The sequence below is a fragment of the Impatiens glandulifera genome, chromosome 2 (assembly GCF_907164915.1).
Source record: "Impatiens glandulifera chromosome 2, dImpGla2.1, whole genome shotgun sequence".
NCBI lineage: Eukaryota > Viridiplantae > Streptophyta > Magnoliopsida > Ericales > Balsaminaceae > Impatiens > Impatiens glandulifera.
Window position 1 is genome coordinate 59477033 of NC_061863.1, and position 17564 is coordinate 59494596.

General features: G+C 34.4%; 5 protein-coding genes across 6 annotated transcripts; 3 read left to right on the forward strand and 2 right to left on the reverse strand.

The window, feature by feature from the left end:
- Positions 1–1203: 1203 nt before the first annotated feature.
- Positions 1204–2987, forward strand: LOC124926297 (GDSL esterase/lipase At1g54790-like). The gene is made up of 5 exons (XM_047466493.1): positions 1204–1484; positions 1572–1781; positions 1901–2091; positions 2268–2544; positions 2621–2987. Exons 1-5 carry the CDS (start codon positions 1241–1243, stop codon positions 2881–2883), a joined length of 1185 nt encoding a protein of 394 aa, XP_047322449.1. The 5' UTR covers positions 1204–1240; the 3' UTR covers positions 2884–2987.
- A 1953-nt stretch (positions 2988–4940) lies between these two features.
- On the forward strand, positions 4941–5567 carry LOC124926064 (histone H2AX-like). The gene is made up of 2 exons (XM_047466228.1): positions 4941–5206; positions 5283–5567. Exons 1-2 carry the CDS (start codon positions 5006–5008, stop codon positions 5502–5504), a joined length of 423 nt encoding a protein of 140 aa, XP_047322184.1. The 5' UTR covers positions 4941–5005; the 3' UTR covers positions 5505–5567.
- Positions 5568–5628: 61 nt separating this feature from the next.
- LOC124926063 (4-coumarate--CoA ligase-like 9) lies at positions 5629–7551 on the forward strand. The gene is made up of 3 exons (XM_047466227.1): positions 5629–6713; positions 6784–6979; positions 7067–7551. The coding sequence occupies exons 1-3, from the start codon at positions 5715–5717 to the stop codon at positions 7483–7485; spliced, it is 1614 nt and encodes a 537-aa protein (XP_047322183.1). The 5' UTR covers positions 5629–5714; the 3' UTR covers positions 7486–7551.
- Positions 7552–7577: 26 nt separating this feature from the next.
- Positions 7578–11812, reverse strand: LOC124926061 (translocase of chloroplast 120, chloroplastic-like). Its single transcript, XM_047466226.1, has 2 exons — positions 11659–11812; positions 7578–11454 (listed from the first exon to the last, which is right to left on the reverse strand). Exon 2 carries the CDS (start codon positions 11421–11423, stop codon positions 7773–7775), a length of 3651 nt encoding a protein of 1216 aa, XP_047322182.1. The 5' UTR covers positions 11424–11454; positions 11659–11812; the 3' UTR covers positions 7578–7772.
- A 1350-nt stretch (positions 11813–13162) lies between these two features.
- LOC124925580 (double-stranded RNA-binding protein 3-like) lies at positions 13163–16839 on the reverse strand. 2 transcript variants are annotated; one of them, XM_047465622.1, is made up of 4 exons: positions 16705–16839; positions 15928–16175; positions 14925–15144; positions 13163–14154 (listed from the first exon to the last, which is right to left on the reverse strand). In XM_047465622.1, exons 2-4 carry the CDS (start codon positions 16171–16173, stop codon positions 13373–13375), a joined length of 1248 nt encoding a protein of 415 aa, XP_047321578.1. In that variant the 5' UTR covers positions 16174–16175; positions 16705–16839; the 3' UTR covers positions 13163–13372. The 2 variants fall into 2 exon arrangements, with proteins under 2 accessions (XP_047321578.1, XP_047321579.1); XM_047465623.1 differs by having other exon boundaries at positions 16713–16828.
- Between the last annotated feature and the right edge of the window lie 725 nt (positions 16840–17564).

The following is a 17564-nucleotide window of genomic DNA, read 5'->3' on the forward strand; positions in this document are numbered from 1 at the left end:
AATTGAGCAAAAATTCAAAAGGATAATAATTTGTGGGGAATATTTATAGTTGTTATTTGATATTTATATATTAGGAAGGATAGAGAGCGCGACTGGGAGACAGCGACTGGGAGAGCGATGGTCTACGTGGCCCTACAGGTGGAATTAATAAATAAATAAAAATATAATAATAATTAAAACACGTTTATAGAATATCCTCACTCTTCTTATTAATTAATTTCTCTCTACTTTTATTAAATAATTTCTCTCTCTATCTCTATAAATTAATTTATCTCATTTATCCATATTATTTTACTAATTTATTTAATATTTATTATCTCTCATTGGTTAAAATAACTCAATAATTTATTGAACTTTCACATTAAATATTTTAATAATATGTTTAAATAAATTCTAAATTCTAAATTCTAAATCCTAAACCCTAAACTCTAAATTCTAAACCCTAAATTTTAAACCCTAAATCCTAAATACTAAATTCTAAATCCTAATTAATATAATTGATTAGTTGAATTATGAATTTATCTATTTTATTTTTATTATTTTTCAACTCCTTTATTTATCGAATATTTTTTATCGTCTCTTTTTTCTTTTTTTCTTTTATTTTATAGGATAGAAATTATTTAATAAGATATTTTTTATTTATTTTTTATGGCCTCTTTTTTCTTTTTTTATTTTATAAGATAGAAATTATTTAATAAGATATTTTTTATTTATTTTTTATGGCCTCTTTTTTATTTTTTTATTTTATAGGATAGAAATTATTTAATAAGATATTTTTTATTTATATTTTATGGCCTCTTTTTTTTTTTTAATAGGATAGAAATTATTTAATAAGATATTTTTTATTTATTTTTTATGGTCTCTTTTTTCTTTTTTTATTTTATTTTATAGGATAGAAATTATTTAATAAGGGGAGAGAGAAAATAATTAATAATATGAGAGAGAAAATAATTAATAATAAGAGAGAGAATATTCTATCTGTCAACCCATCGCTCACTAAATATCAAACAAGGCCCAAAAACTGATTTGATCTCGTCATAATTTTTTAACTTTTATTATTATTTTTTTAAGATTTTAATTGAGCAAAAATTCAAAAGGATAATAATTTGTGGGGAATATTTATAGTTGTTATTTGATATTTATATATATATATATATATATATATATATATATATATATATATATATATATTGATCGGTGAGATTGTGAAGTGAGAAAGAGAGAGAGAGTGTGATCATAAATGGCTTCCAAAAGCTTGAATCTAGTATTTGCAATTGCAACCCTTGTGATTTCAACCTCTGTTTTTCCTCTTTGCACCTCCTTATCATTAAAATATCCGGCGATTTTCAATTTCGGAGATTCAAATTCCGATACCGGCAACATGCTCGCCGGAAAGGGAGGTTCTCTCCACGCTCCCTACGGAAAGGATTTCAGAAGCCCGTCCGGTAGATTTTCCGATGGCCGGCTCGTCGTCGATTTTTTAGGTGAACTTTGAATTTATTATTTGTCCTGTTGTTTCTGTTTGGCCATATTTGTCTCTGTCTTTGAATCAATCATCGTATTAATTGTAGCAAAGGAAATGGGGCTTCCATATTTAAATCCTTATTTGGAATCTACCGGCGCCCCCAATTTCAAAAGAGGCTGCAATTTCGCAGCCGCCGGAGCCACCATTCTTCCTGCAAAGGGTGATTCCTTTTGCCCCTTTTCATTTGATATTCAGGTGCTTCAGTTCATCAGATTCAAAGCTCGCGTCGCCCAACTTCGTGCTCGCAGCAGCCACAGTAATAGTTCCATCTTTTATCATCGGTCTCGTTAATCGGGTGTTAAGTGTGTTCGCAGGATATGTGTTTTAATCGGGAATTAGTCGAATTCATTTGACCTCTTTTTTGGTTGATTGCAGAAGGAGGAAAAAAAAGAATGGCGGTGAATATATTATCATTGTTGCCTAAAGAAGAGTATTTCGAAAAAGGGATTTACATGTTTGATATTGGTCAAAACGACGTCGGAGGAGTCTTCTGGTCCAACAAAACTCAAGATCAAATCTTTGTTTGGATTTCCACAGTTATAGATGCTTTCAAACAAGGCCTTGAGGTTTGGTTTGCCCATTTATTTATTATTATCATTAATGTCAATAAATTCCAATATTATTATTATTGTAGGGTCAATTTATATTTAATATTTATATTCAAATCAATATTTAACTTTTATCATTTGGTCTAAGCTAGCAAATTATAAATTACAAGTTCTTTATGATTTGTGACATTTAGGAATTATACTCTAACGGGGCTAGAAACTTCTGGATTCATAACACTGGTCCGGTAGGGTGCTTGCCGGAAACTCTTACCTATTTTGGGCCGACAACCAATAGATCAAATGTTGACGCATTTGGTTGTTTGAAAGATCACAACGAGGCCGATAAGGCGTTTAACTTACAACTTGCTAAACTTTGTAACGATTTGCAAAAAAAATGGCCGAAAGCAAACATAACCTATGTTGACATTTACAACATAAAGTATGACCTCATTGCCAATCACACTAGACATGGTATGCTCAAATTAAAATTTTAATTCCATATGTATATTTACATTTTTATATATATATGGATCTGGGTTTTATACAGGATTCGAGGAGAGCATAATGGGGTGTTGTGGCTATGGAGGTCCACCGACAAACTTTAATAGTAGTATCCCTTGTGGGTCGAAAGTGGTTCTAAAAGGAGAGAAATTCAAATCAAAAGTGTGTCAAAACAGCACTAAGTATGTGAGTTGGGATGGCACTCATTATGGTCAATCTGCTAACCGTTTTGTTGCTTCACAAATTCTCAATGGAAATTACATTTATCCAGCATTGTCAAACAAGATGTCAAATCTCATTTTTCCTTAGATTTTATTATTATTATTATTTCAAATTAAGGATTTATTATTGGGGGTTGTTGAAATAAATTGACCTATACGGATCCCTACTTGTGACTTTTATTTTATATACAAATATGTTTATTTAGATTTCTAAAGTTTGCTAGAACTATCTATGTATTGTGGATGTGTTAGAAATTGTGACAAGAGCATGTTTGGAATTTTGTTTTGTTTAAAAACATATTAAATAGTTGTCATTTTGATGATGTGAATTTTCTTTTTTATGAAAAATAGCTAAAGGGTTATTAATATATAATAATAAACTAATTAAGTTTTTTTTTTTTGTAAAATATAAAATATTTTAGTATTTAAACGAAGTGTTTGAGACTTTTACAGGTATTTTCTTTTGAAAATTTCTTTTTTTAGTTACAAAAATTTCTTTAAAGGCTAGGATTTCAAAAATAAGTTGAGAGTAAAAACAAAGAGCTAGTTTGATCTTTGTTTTTTTTTATTGGGTTTTATCATAAAAAAAAATCTAATTTGATGAAATTTTTAAAAAAATAGTTTTTTATTGTTAAAAGACAAAAATATTATTATTTTTTTTCCTCTGTTTGGATAATTTTGATATTTAATAAATAAAAAGTGGGATAAGATTCATGAAGATGGTTTAAATGATAGTTGGAATTTTAGATAAAATCTGAGTAAAACTCAAAATTACAAAGTGTGCTTAAACTATCTATGTATTGTGGATATGTTGGAAATTTTGACCAGAACTTGTTTGAATGAGGATTTATCTTAATCAATTTTGTTTTATTTAAAAAAGAAATTAAATAGATGTGATTTTTTTTTATAAAAATAGTTAAAGTTTATTATTAATTTATAATAATAAACTAAATATTTTGTAAAATATGAAATATTTTAGTATTTAATTTTAAATAAAGTGTTTGAGACTTGACAAGAATTTTTTTTTTTTAAATTGTTGTTCGAATTACAAAAATCTCTTTATAGACTAGGGATACAGAAAAGAGGTTCGAGAGTAAAATCAAAAAGTGTACTGTAACATTTAAAAAATGTAATAAAGGTAACATTTACGAATAAAAATTAACGGAATAACAAAAATGACAAAACAGTTATATGATCTAAAAAAAGAAAAAAAAGCTTCGTATTATTTTTACAAAGTACCTACAGAAAAGAAAAGAATAAAATAATCAATACAAAGTACCTAAAAAAAGAAAGGAATGAAATAATCAATAACTTCATCCAAAGATTGAAAAAAAAAGTTGAAGAAATAAGGAAGAACGCCCTAATATTTGTAAAAGCTTTATTTTTTATTTATTTAGAGAAGTAAAAAAAAATAAATTAAAAGTATGAACAGAGAATATATAATTATATTTTTATTGATTTTTTTTAACTGCAATCTTCTGACCAAGGCCTGACTGAATGAAAAGATGGTCAATAATGATTAATATTTAAATAAGTGGAATATAATAAACAAATGAGGAATGTTGTAGAAGATAAGGCCTTGTTCGGATTGGGGTTTTTGAAAAAATTTAGAGAGGGAAAAAAATAATGATTGGTGATGATTTTGAGGAGGTAATGATTATTTTTGGTAAAAAGACTTAAAGGGTATTGATATATGAATAAAATAAAAAATAATAATTTAAAATAGAGGGTATTTTAGTATTTTGGTTAATGAAATGAGTGATGTGATTGTTGAGAAGTGATTGATTGGAAAATTGATTTGGGGTGGGTTTTTTAAAAAACCCAAAGAAAACAAGACCTAAGAATTTATAAATATTTAAAAAAAAATAAAAAATATATATATAATCATTTGAAAATAATTACGTTTGATGTTTAGTTATAAAAAAAATTAAATTATTTAAGTTTATTGATATGATTAAAAAAACTGACTTTAAATTGCATAACATTCAAAATAAAATAAAATTTTAAAAATATAAAACAAGTCCTCCAAATTTCCCGCGGTGAAACCCTGACACGTTGGCAATCCTGGTGACATTCTTCTAACCAATCACAATTACTTCTCCCCTTCTATATAAATGTATGCGCTCATTCTGTAAACCATCATCTTTCATAGATTCTTGACATACTTACAGTTTCAGTTTCTACTTAGGGTTTCATATATCAAGAAGAAGATGACTTCTGCCGGAGCAACAACCAAGGGCGGCCGTGGTAAGCCAAAGGCTACAAAATCTGTGACGAAATCTTCAAAGGCAGGTCTACAATTCCCCGTCGGAAGAATCTCCCGATTTCTCAAGGTCGGAAAGTACGCTGAACGTGTCGGAGCCGGAGCTCCTGTCTATCTCGCCGCCGTCCTCGAATACCTCGCTGCCGAGGTACAGATAACATATGAATGATTCAATTTGAAACAATCATTTTCAGATACTGAGTCTTTTACTGATTTGTGTTTAGGTTTTGGAATTGGCTGGAAATGCTGCAAGAGATAACAAGAAGAATAGGATAGTTCCAAGGCATATTCAACTGGCAGTTAGGAACGATGAAGAACTGAGCAAGCTTTTGGGAACGGTTACCATTGCTAATGGAGGTGTTCTTCCTAATATCCATCAAAATCTTTTGCCCAGGAAAGCTGGCAAAGATAAATCTGAGATTGGATCTGCCTCTCAGGAGTTTTAATTTGATCTTACTTATGCTTTGTAAATTGCTTTAATTTTTCTAGATTTAATGGAAGTTTTGAAGCTGTTTCTCCATTGATACTCTGTTACTGTTTGTTCTATTTTATTATTCTCAATATTAATATATTGCGTCTGATCTGACTTTTCTTCATACTTATCCCATCCTCACTCCCATCGCTTTCCTTTCTCTCCGGAACCCTAATTGACTCCGATGGAAAATCTTAATAGCGGTTTCTGTAAAGAGACAAAAACCTTTCATAGCTTAAGATCTCCAGTTGACCTACCTTCGCCGGAGGAATTTCCTTTATCCGTCGCCGATTTCGCATTTTCTCTACTCTCATCTTGGCCGTGGTACACTTCATCCACGGCTTATCTGATTGATTCGGCTACCGGAAACCGCCTTTCTTACTCTGAGTTCATTCAGCGAGTTAAAAACCTCGCCGGTTCTCTCAAAAGCAGAATCCCTCTTTCTAAAGGCGACGCCGCGTTCGTTCTCCTTCCTAATTCAACATATGTTCCGATACTTTACTTCTCTCTGCTTTCTCTCGGTTTAATTGTTTGTCCTTCCAATCCTGCTGCCGATGAATCTGAGACTCAACGGCAAATGCAAATTGGGAAGCCTGTGATTGCTTTCACCACTTTCGAAAATCGTCACAAGACTTCGGGACTGAAATACGGAACGATTTCGATTGACTCGTCGGAATTCGAGTCAATGATGGAGTGTCATACTCATAACGAAATCGCCAAAGTAGATGTGAGTCAGAACGACATCGCTGCGATTATCTTTTCCTCAGGTACGACAGGTTTGGTGAAAGGAGTTGAGTTGACTCACAAGAATTTGATCTCGGTCATCAGAATCTACCACGATCTACGTAGAGGACGGGAGTTTCCGGCGGTGCAGTTATTGACGACTCCTCTTTTTCACATATACGGTTTCTTTTATAGTCTGAGGGCTGTGGCCCTTTGTGAGACTGCAGTAATTTGGACCAGTAGCGTGTTTGATGAGAAGGAATTCCTGAAAGCGGTGGAGGAGTTTCGTGTCACGCATGCAGCAGCGACTCCGCCGCTGCTAGGGGCGATGGTTATGGGAGATGTGACTGACGGGTATGATACGACGTCGTTGGAGAGTGTTGCTTGCGGTGGAGCTCCGCTTAAGAAAAGCGTGATAGAATCTTTCGGGAAGAAGTTTCCTGGGGCTTTAATACGACAGGTCTGTTAAGTTCTTAAATTGATTTACTATGAATAGTTATAACTTATGAAAACCAATATTATAATTTAAGGGGTATGGATTAACTGAATCATCGGGAGCAGCATTCAGATCATTATGTGAAGAAGAATGTAGGAATTGGGGTTCGGTTGGGAGGCTTTTGCCAAACTTTGAGGCTAAAATTGCAGGGTTGGGATCTGAATTTGAGTCGGGGTTGCCGCCCATGAAGAAAGGCGAGCTTTGGATTCGAGGACCCACTATCATGAGAGGTAATAGCGATTTTAATTCCCTACATTTGACATATTTTGGTTGCTACTTTGTTTGTTCATGATGATGATTGCAATGATGGAAAAAAGGGTATGTTGATGATCTGGAAGCAAGTTCTAGGGCATTGAGTGATGATGGGTGGCTAAGAACAGGCGATTTTTGTTACATTGATGAAGAAGGATTCCTTTTTGTCGTCGATAGGATTAAGGAATTGATACAATGCGACGGTTACCAAGTATCTCCGGCGGAAATTGAACAAATTCTTCATAGTCATTCACTGATTGCAGATGCAGCAGTTATAGGAAATGGTGATGAAGAGAAGTCGGCTGTGGCTTTTGTTGTTGTTAAAGACAAAAATATCCTCAGTGAAGTTGAGGTTATGGATTTTATAAAGGAAAAGTTACACGATCATCAAATTATAAGGAAGGTGACATTTGTGAGTTTTATACCCAAGTCTCCGGCTGGAAAGATTTTGCGTAAAGACTTGAAAGCGAGTTTTCTTATCTAGTCACCCAAATAAGAAGAATATGCATTTATTTATTACCTCTTCATTATATTATTATTGGTAACTATGTTAAGACTCATTCCAAAGAGATTGTAAACATAGAAATATTTTATGTGACATTAATAAATAAAACTTGTTCTCAGTTCTGTTGGGTCCCAACCCTCAACTCATTAATAATAATAATAATGGCATCAATAAGAGAGCATAAATAAAATTTGAGAGAATGAGACCAAACCAGATCAAAACCATAAAATAGAAACAGACTACAAAACTTACATAGATTTGTCCGATCATTGTCCATACTGCAATTGTTGAGGGTAACCCACTAGCTTACTGATGAGAGGAATAACAGCAATCAGAGCAATTTGGAGTTGTTCCGAGCTATTCAGTCGTATACTCACATTCCCCGACCCTCTGTTATTCAAGTTTCCTCTGGCAATCAAGTTTGTATACCGTCCAATAGGAATCTGCGACTGTAGGTTACCTCCTATCGCGAGATCCCCGTGCCAATCCATTACCGACAGACCTAGAGTGCTCAGGAATCTCCCCAAAGGATGGTCCTTGTCTCTCAAGGTTGCTTCCAAACTGCCTCCATAAGCAATATCACCCTGACCTGCCATTGCACCACCCGAAAGCACCATCCTGAACCGCTTGTTTACAATTAATTTGTCCTCCAGTTTCAACCCCGCAGTCAAACTGTCGCCCAGTAGGGTGGCCGAAACGCCAGTCGAAAACTTATTTCGCCTACGGTTACTGAGCCTGGTCTCGCCTCTTAGAGTGTAGGCCATATCTTTGCCTAGCGTCTGCATATCAAAACCTAAGGAAGTGGCTTTGCCTTCTCCGTGTTTAAGGGAACTGGACAGCTCCATTTGTAGGGTGCTGTCCTTTTTGTCTTTCGTCAACTGCCCAGATAAAGAAACCGGTATCTTCTTCTTCACCACAAACAGTCTTTCTACGTTCACTCCTTCGTAACCGACATCATGGTCCCATCCTTGAGTATCCAGAACCGGTCGCACAACCCACTGGTTGGGAGAATCGAGACATCTGTATCTGTGGGATGGATAATCAGCATCGAAAGAAGCTGGCAAAGCCAAATCAGGCATCGCAACTGGAACCGATGCTGCCGCTCCTTCCTCACTTTCTTCTTCTTCTACTGGAAGATCCTTAGCAGCAGCCATGTTCTTCATCATCTTCCTCCTCATCTTCTCCTCTTTTAACTGTTTCTTCATAAACAGTTTCTCTCTGTATTCTATTTCATCATAGTATGCTTTCTTCTGAGCTTTAGCAAGCTTGGCCAGCTCAGCTCTCGCCAATGGTTTAAACGGCGGCAGTTCATCGAATTCTGACTCGTTGTCAGATTCTGACGAGTCTTCTTCAATGTCATCGTCGTCTCCTGCAAACTGCTCCTCGGGCAGTTTCAAGTGCGGTCTGGACTGAAGAAGAGACGAAAGCAGATACGGTAAAGGAGGTGATCTCGTTCGAGTAGTAAAGGGTCTTCCTGGCGGACCATCCTGCAACTTCAGAAGAGCGTTTGCTTCCGTCAAAATTTTGGAAGCGAAGGAGAGCAATAGGAGATGAGGCTTCCAAACTTGACCGTTGGGCAAAACTCTCTGGCCAGACCTGTTAGTCCTGCAAGCACAATGGTTCTCCACTAAAGAGACAGGGTTCATAAGCCGCATATCTCCAGCCGCCATTCGAATTGCTTGCTGGACGGAGTGAGACCTTTGAGTCACAAACATGTCGTAACTCGTTGTGGTACCATTTGGACCTTCAGGAGGTGCCGAAGCCGCATGGGTAAGAACAACAATCGCATTGAACCAAATCGAAGGCCCAAATATTTCTGTAATGGTGCGCAAAAGTGGCAAGTCAGTGAGATCCCTACTCTGCATATCCAACCTGTCCAGATACAAAACGATGTCTGGTGGCGTCTTCTTCATAAACTGCTTAACCGAACGCAGAATCTTCACGTTATGCTGTTGGTCAGTCCAGGAAGGGAGAAGACCAGGCGTGTCGATAACCCGAACCTTGATTCCCTGGACAGTTCCGACAACGTCTTCAACTTTTTTCGTTCCCAACTGAAAGGCATCGGTTCCGAACTTAATCTCGTCGAATATCGAGTTTATAGTTGCGCTTTTACCCACTCCGATTTTCCCCAGAACCATGATTGTGCAAGAAAAGTCGAGTGGCTCCTGCCCACCCGCCTCAAGCTGCTCAGCCATTGCACTTGCGCGGTCGAAGCTAAATGCAGCCACACGACCCCCACTTCTTCCTCGAAGCTGCTCTGCAAGCCCGAGCCTATACAAGACTTGAGCCACGACTGCATTGTGGGGAGTCTGACCTAGCCGAAGAGCAAGCCGCAAAAATTTGACTCTTATCATCTGAAGTTTCTCACGAGTCTCATCATATTCCTCTGATGCTTCCCCTACTCCATCGTCAACTGATTGGTTTTGCGATTGAGCTTCATTAACACGAGAATGATGTACTGCTCGAGGTGCAGGTTCTGACAAAGGGGCGGCACGTCCAAGACCTGCAGGGTATGTAGTAGTAGACTTTTGGGAGGATGGAGGGATGACAACTGCGGGTTTGATATCAGCTTCCTCCGTAGGATCTACAACTTTCTCCTCTTTCTCTTCAAAAATTGGTTCCATTTTGTCATTATTGTCAGTAGATAAATTCTGAATTGGTTCTTGGGAAGATTCACAATCAACCTCAGGCGCTGAAGGAGTGTCAGATGTCTCGAGTGTACTATCTATCTTGAGCCTTTCCCTGGTTATTATATCCACATCGTCCTTTGCATTACTAATAACCTGGAAGTCAGATAAATTCACTCTCTCATAAGCACCATTTTGATGTTCTTCAGGTAATACTTCCCCTATTTCGTCTTCAGCTTTGGTTTCATTTTTTGCCAAAACTTCTTTCTTGTCTTCAGCAACAAAATGAACCTCTTCTTTGTGGTTTTCAGTTGCACCATTTTGATGTTCTTCAGGTATTACTTCCCCTATTTCGTCTTCAGCTGTGGTTTCTTTTTTTGCCAAAACTTCTTTCATGTCTTCAGCAACATAATGAACCTCGTCTTTGTGGTTTTCAGTTGCACCATTTTGAAGTTCTCCAGGTATTACTTCCCCTATTTCATCTTCAGCAACAAAATGAACCTTGTCTTTGTGGTTTTCAGTTGCACCATTTTGAAGTTCTTCAGGTATTACCTCACTTATTTGTTCATCAGATGTGGTTTCTCCTTGGTGATCATCTGGTGCAGCAGTTGCTTCAACAATGGATTCGTAGTCTGCCAACACAACTTTTCTCTTTTCTGCAGAGACAATCTGAACCTCATCTTTGTGGTTTTCAGTTGTCGATGAAATAAGATCGGCCTCTTTCTCCATCTTATAAACACCATTTTGATGTTCTTCGGGCATTATTACCTCCCCTATTTCTTCGTTAGTTGTGGTTTCTCCTTCGTGAGCATCTGAATCAGTTGCTTCAACAATAGGTTTGTTGTCTGCCGCCGCAACATCTGTCTTGTCTTCAGCAGCAATAAACTGAACCTCATCTTTGTGGTTTTCAGTTACAGATGAAATTCCATAAACACCGTTTTGATATTCTTCTCCTCGGTGAGCCTCTGGAGCAGTTTCTCCAACAATAGCTTCATGATTCACCACCGCACCTTCTATCTTATCTTCAGCAAGAACCTGTTGCATCTCATCATTGTGGTTTTCAGCTGCAGATAAAATTCCACTCGCTTCTTCGAAACTCTCAACCTCAATTTCAGAAGTGCTCTTAAAATCGTCATTATGAGTTAAGCGTGGCGTCGATATTGAATCCTCAAAGAAGACATCAGATTCTGATTCAACTGTGTCTGAGCTTGTAACCTCGTGTTCAACTACCTCCTCCTTCACCTTAGGAGTAGTCGAGAAATTCAAATCATCAACAACTCCATTTTCCATCACAAAAGAAAAACTGCTTATTCAAACTGGCCTTCAATCCATTGAAAATAAAAAAATAAAAAACACGAAATTAGCACAAGAAAGAACTTCAATCACATAAGACAGATAAAACAAAGTCATCTACAATTCTAACATATTATGCGTTAGAGATGAATGTTGAACTCTCTGACAGTGTTAAGATTCATCTCGTTAAGTGTTTAGCTTGAAAGATATATGTAAGAAGTTGAAAGCATACCAGTTCTGTAGATAGCGGAGGCGGTAAAAGAAGAATCCTGACGGAGAAATTTTGAGATTTGAAGGATATTAGGTATTCGTTATTCCGTATATTGAAGGCGAAACGAACGAAGAAGACGAGAGAGAAATTAGGGCCTGAACAGATTTGAGGAAAAATACACTGTTTATTTTGCTAAGTGTCATGAGTCCGTGATATTTGTATACATGTGGGTAAAATATTAAAATCATCCTTAATTTATTTAACTTCACACAAAGAACAGTGAATTAATCTAAGTTTTAATTTAACTTTCAAAGGTTATACTTTTTATCAGAAAAATACGGTCAAATTTGAATTCCTTAATGGTCAATTGAGATTTATAACATCTTCTTTAAAACTCTATAATTTGAGACTATTTAACCAAAGATATATAAAAATGAAGTTTTGCTTTAATTTCACGTATCTTTTATATATAAAAGATATATGTCAATAATTTTATTATCGAATTTCAGAGAATTGAGAGTTTGACTATCGATTTTCTAAAATTCGCTAGTTAAATTAATGACATTAATCTTTTATTTATAAATATACGCAAATAATAAATTAACGTCGTTTGAAACTCTTAAGACAAAATATCGAAAGAATCATAAGTTATTTGGTGAAAAATAACACAAATGATTAAAAGGAAAGGATTTAAATTCCCATATTGTATTTTACATTTTGATAGTTTGAAAATAGATACGACAAAAAGACTTTATTATTCATTTTAAATAGCAATGATTCATGTTAAAAGTTATACCTTTCAACTATATTTTTCTAACGGCTAAACGTTCGGATTAAATTCGATTTTACCTCTTATTTTACAAACTGGTTAACCGACCCATATTGGTATCGATTTTACCGATTTTGGAACCATTGATTTCGGTCCGTACCGGTTGGTTAACCGGTTTAATAGTGAACCGATAATTCAATTTTTTTAATTAAACTTGTTAAATATTTTTTTTTCAAAATTCTTGTTTGCTCCGTATTTTTATATTATTCTTAATTTTTTTATCTATATTATAATATATTATATTATTGTTATAATATAATATATTATAATAATATTTCATAGATATATTTAAAAATATTTTATAATATATTATATTATTCTAACAATATAATATATTTTAAAATATCCATTTTTAAACTAATAGTCATATAAATTGATTTTTATTTAAAACAATTTTATATAAATTATTTTGAAAGAAAAAGAAAAATTAATATATATATATATATATTATTAAATATTATTTATAATATATCTAATATTTATAAAAATAACTAATATAAATATATATAATTAAATTATTATAGGTTAAACCGCTAGAAAATAATTCAACTGAAAATCAAACCAATTAACCAATAAATCCGATAAAATGAAACCGGTAAGCTATCGGTTTGGTTGGGTTATCGATTTTCCGATTTTTACCCAGCCCTAAATATAATAGTAATTTAAGTTCATAATCAAGTATTACAGTCTAAAAAAGAATGAAAATAAAATAATTATATATCTTGGTTTTCATAGTTTGGGTGACTACCATTTCCCAATAATACACATATATTGTTTCCTGTACTACTTGCAATATATAGACATTAATAAGGAACTACTACTAAGTACACATTTCTTTATGCAGTCATCTAGACCAGGAAAACTGTCATATAGGGTAAAACCACATTTGAAAAGAAACAAGATAACTTATATATGAATCTTGCTGAGTTCAACAGTAGCGGCTTGATAATCATCATTCTCTTGCCTAGATGATTGTCCATCCTGGCTCTGGCTCGGTCTTGTAAGTGGCAGTGGGGAACATACAGGTATTATCGATCTAACTTGGACCGGAGGAGCCATAAAAGTAGAATGCATTCCTATTGGTCCACTTCCTCTACCAGATATAAATGAACTCAATTGACACTTCCCCGCATCAATAATTGGAGACAATCCTGAAGATGGCGATTCTTCTCCTTTTCTATCCTCCATCTCTTGGAGGGTCGTAGGATTATGGATAACATTTCTTGTTGGATAAATTGAAGGGATCAAAGAAGAAACAGAGATTCCAGGCAGGTTCAGATTATTAGCATTTGGCATTTGAGGATGGAAAAGAGGGTGCATTTGTTGATGAAGAACATGGGGAGGTGGTGATGTGGGTGGAATTGAGTACGCCAACATTTGACGTGGGAAATGTGCTTGCTGCCAAAGTTGATACATCAAGAGCGTTTCTTGTGAGGGGTTTGAGTAAGCCCAGTTTTGATAACGGGCAGGGGATGAGCTCGGTTTTTGTGTGATGGGAGGATCTTTACGGACAGGAAGAGATCTAAGGAGTTTGCCTTCACGATCCTCATGTTGTTTTGACCGGTTCAAGTCTGTTGGCTGTAAACTCAGTAGAAGGCGAGCAATTACTGTTTTGTCTTGTTCCTCACTACTATTGGAATCCGATGAAGGGCAAGAAGATGAAGAAGTAGTAGATCTTTGTTGAGCCACTGTGGAAGCAAGCATGAAATGAGCACACAATATTTTTTCTTTTTTTATTCCTATAAGCCAAGCTCCATTAAAATCAACTAAAGGCAATGCTAAATCATTTCAACACAACAAAAGAATAAAATTTCAAAACTATTAATGCCCTAAACCTCTTGCTGTTTGTATTTGCGTAAATACATTCATAAAATTTTCACATGTAAATCAAATCTCTTTCTCATAAACAGAGAACAATAAATGGAAGTGGCATCCAGTTTAATCTCTTTATAACTAATTTTCCCACCTCATGTTAATTTCTTGTTCAAGTATTTGTATTTGCGTTTTGAATTGAGTCATTGGTGTGCTTATGTGCCTGAGTTCTAGAGCTTGTTTGATCTGCGGTTTAAGAAAAAAGATTGTTTATTTGGGTCAAATGACCAAATATCCTTAGTATTTAATGTTTTAAAATGTTTGATTGATGATTTGATAGAGGAAGTGATTGATGATGGGACCATCAAACTAGTCCCTAGTTTCTGTTCACTTCACACAAGCACACCAATGACTCAATTCAACAATATCTACATTCATACATGTCTATTTTCATTGATTTTCATTGACTAGTTAAGCTTATATTTGCCAAAATTTTAGTCATTGCTAAATTATAAAATTTCCTTCACGAAATAGATTGCAAGGAGGACTTAAATTGAAAATTGCTCATTTTCTTTTCAAAATCGCTAAGGAGTCGCATGTGCATTTAAGATTGAATAAATTGGAATAAGGATTCTTTGATGCTTACATTGTTTTAGGGAAGACCAAGCAACCAGTGCTGAATTCTTCTGAGCTTGTTTCTTGGTCTTAGCAGGCTCACCTGAAAAGCTCATTCCTGCAATTTCAATGGTACAAGAGAAAACTGTTGCATGGCCGAGTCCAGATCTAACAGTAGTGTAGACAGGAAGGTTTAATCCAGCTCGATGGGCAGTCTCTTGAAGCAAATTTTTGTACACCCCAGTTTCATCCTGTACAGCAAATGAACTGAAGTATTTTAAACAGCACCCAATAGTAATAGAATTTGCTGCTGCTACTATTGAGTTCAAATGTTGGAATATGTGAGAGCTTTAATCAGTATTTGTGAATCAACTATTGTAAAATATCTTGACATATCTATGAATGGAAGTGTAAACTGGCTGCCGAATAGGTTAGTTAAATATGAGTAAGAGATATACACACAAATTGATTACATTAAGGCTTTAAACAATCCCATTTGTCAACTTGTAAACGTGGGATCATAAATTCAGCAGAAGCCTACAAAGATCCAGAGAAATTTTATGCACGGACAAAAACTATCAAGAAAAAACCATATGAATGTAAATTTATGTAAAAGATTCAAACCGTGATAAAATAACCATAGACCCATGGGCCAACAGATGAAATTGACAGGAAAAATGCAGTACGGGTAGGGAGCTCAAAGAATATCATGTAGAGGATTATTATTAAGTCAGCTTCTATTAAGGGCCGGAAATTGGATTAGTCCAGAAGGATTTCGGGATCACTTGATCTGCCTTTGTCAGGAAACCCAAGTTTAACATTGTGGGAACAATATTCTTTACAGTGCTTTCTTAGAATTCTCTTTAACTGACTTCGTTGCTAATAACTTAAATATCCTAAGAGGTTAATAATGAAAATTAATTTGACAACAATGCAAAAATTGCATCTGAATGGTAAAATGTGAATCAATTCAAATTCATGACAAAAATCAATGACAGAGGGAGAAGGAATAGGATAGTCAATCAAACATTTACCAAGATCTTTGCAGCCAATGCTTTAGAAGGACCCTTATTTGCAAGTGTATTCAGAGCAATCTCGGCTGCAGCATGCTCAGCTTGTCTCAAAGTTGGATAAAATGAAGGGCTTTCAAAAGTTTCCCCTTTAAAATTGACAGCAGCCTTAAATCTTGGGGCATGATCAGGACCTTCACGGATACATGAATACGAAGGCAAGTTGAAGCAGCTTCTTTGAGCCAATTCTTGCAATTGGTTTTTATACATGACTGTAATAAATTTAGTTAACTAATATTATCTTTCAGAAACAAAAAGAATCAAACAATCAAGAGACACAGCTCTACAGTATAAGCCTTACTTTTTACATCCAATATAAAGCAAATTTACCAAACAAATAAAGTTAAACAAGGAAGATGTCGAAATCGTTTATAAAAAATAGTATCAGGACTTAGTTTGAATGCATAAACAAACCAAATATTTGGGTGGCTTCTTACTCATGTCCTCAATTCCAGTAAAACAAACAATGAAAACTTAGAAATTCATCATGACAATCAAATCCAAGGATGTCACCAACATTAGAAAGCATCCTGGAATCTTAAAAGAAACAAAGCACACCGACAAATCAAATGCTTCATTAACTTAACCTCCACTGCATCCACTCAAATCGAAATCAATAATGGTCAACTAAGAGATATGGATTTTACTGAAAACCCATTAATCTAGGCCATCCAATCGCTGATTCATGCTACGATAAGTTAAGAGTTGAAACAGGCAGAGAAGGGTTTAATTATGACTCACCTTCTTACCGTCTGCTTCGATTTTAGGCCGTGAATCCTTCTCTCCAAGGAGCCTGACGGAAAAAAAGTAGAAAATTAAGCTAAATGATTGCTGCTTCACGTCACTTCTAGGATGAATCGATGGCTTCTCTATGAAGCCTAAGCAAACCTACAAGTGTTTGTTCAGTTGTTTATGGGTCGATTTGAATTCTTTTTAAAAAGTTGTTAGTATTATTTTATATAAATAAGTCCCTGAAAATTATTTTTATTTTGTAGCTACATCTGGATTTGAAAAACAAAAAAAAATATAAATTTATTTTGAAATATTTAAATATACTTTTTTAAATATTAATATTAATTTATATAAGACGATTTTTTTAAATTTAATTTGCATTCAAATTCATGTATTCCAAATTATAAATCTAATCCATTATAATTTAATGCTAATATTTTAAAAAGATTCCACAATCTAAATCATATATTATTCCAAAAGAAAGATAAATATTCTAAACATTTAGAATATGAATATTTTTATAAAAGTAAGTTAGTACACTCAACGCGAACTCTCAACATTCAAAAGAATATTTGAACCAAATTATTGCAAAATTTATTTATATTTTAAGTGTTCTAATTATTTCGCGAAAATCCATTTACGAAGGACTAAAACTTAAATAAATAAAAGTGGCGAACTTCCTTTTTAATGCAGTAATTTTAATAAAAATCAAATTTAAAACATTACAAAAGTAAATAATTTAATCTGAGTCTTAATCTACCCATCTCCTATTTAGACTAAGCAAATAGGTGTACAATGATCATTCATTTTTTTTAGGAGCCTTAGAACATTTATTTGAAGACCTTAAAAAATATGTTGAAATTTCTCTC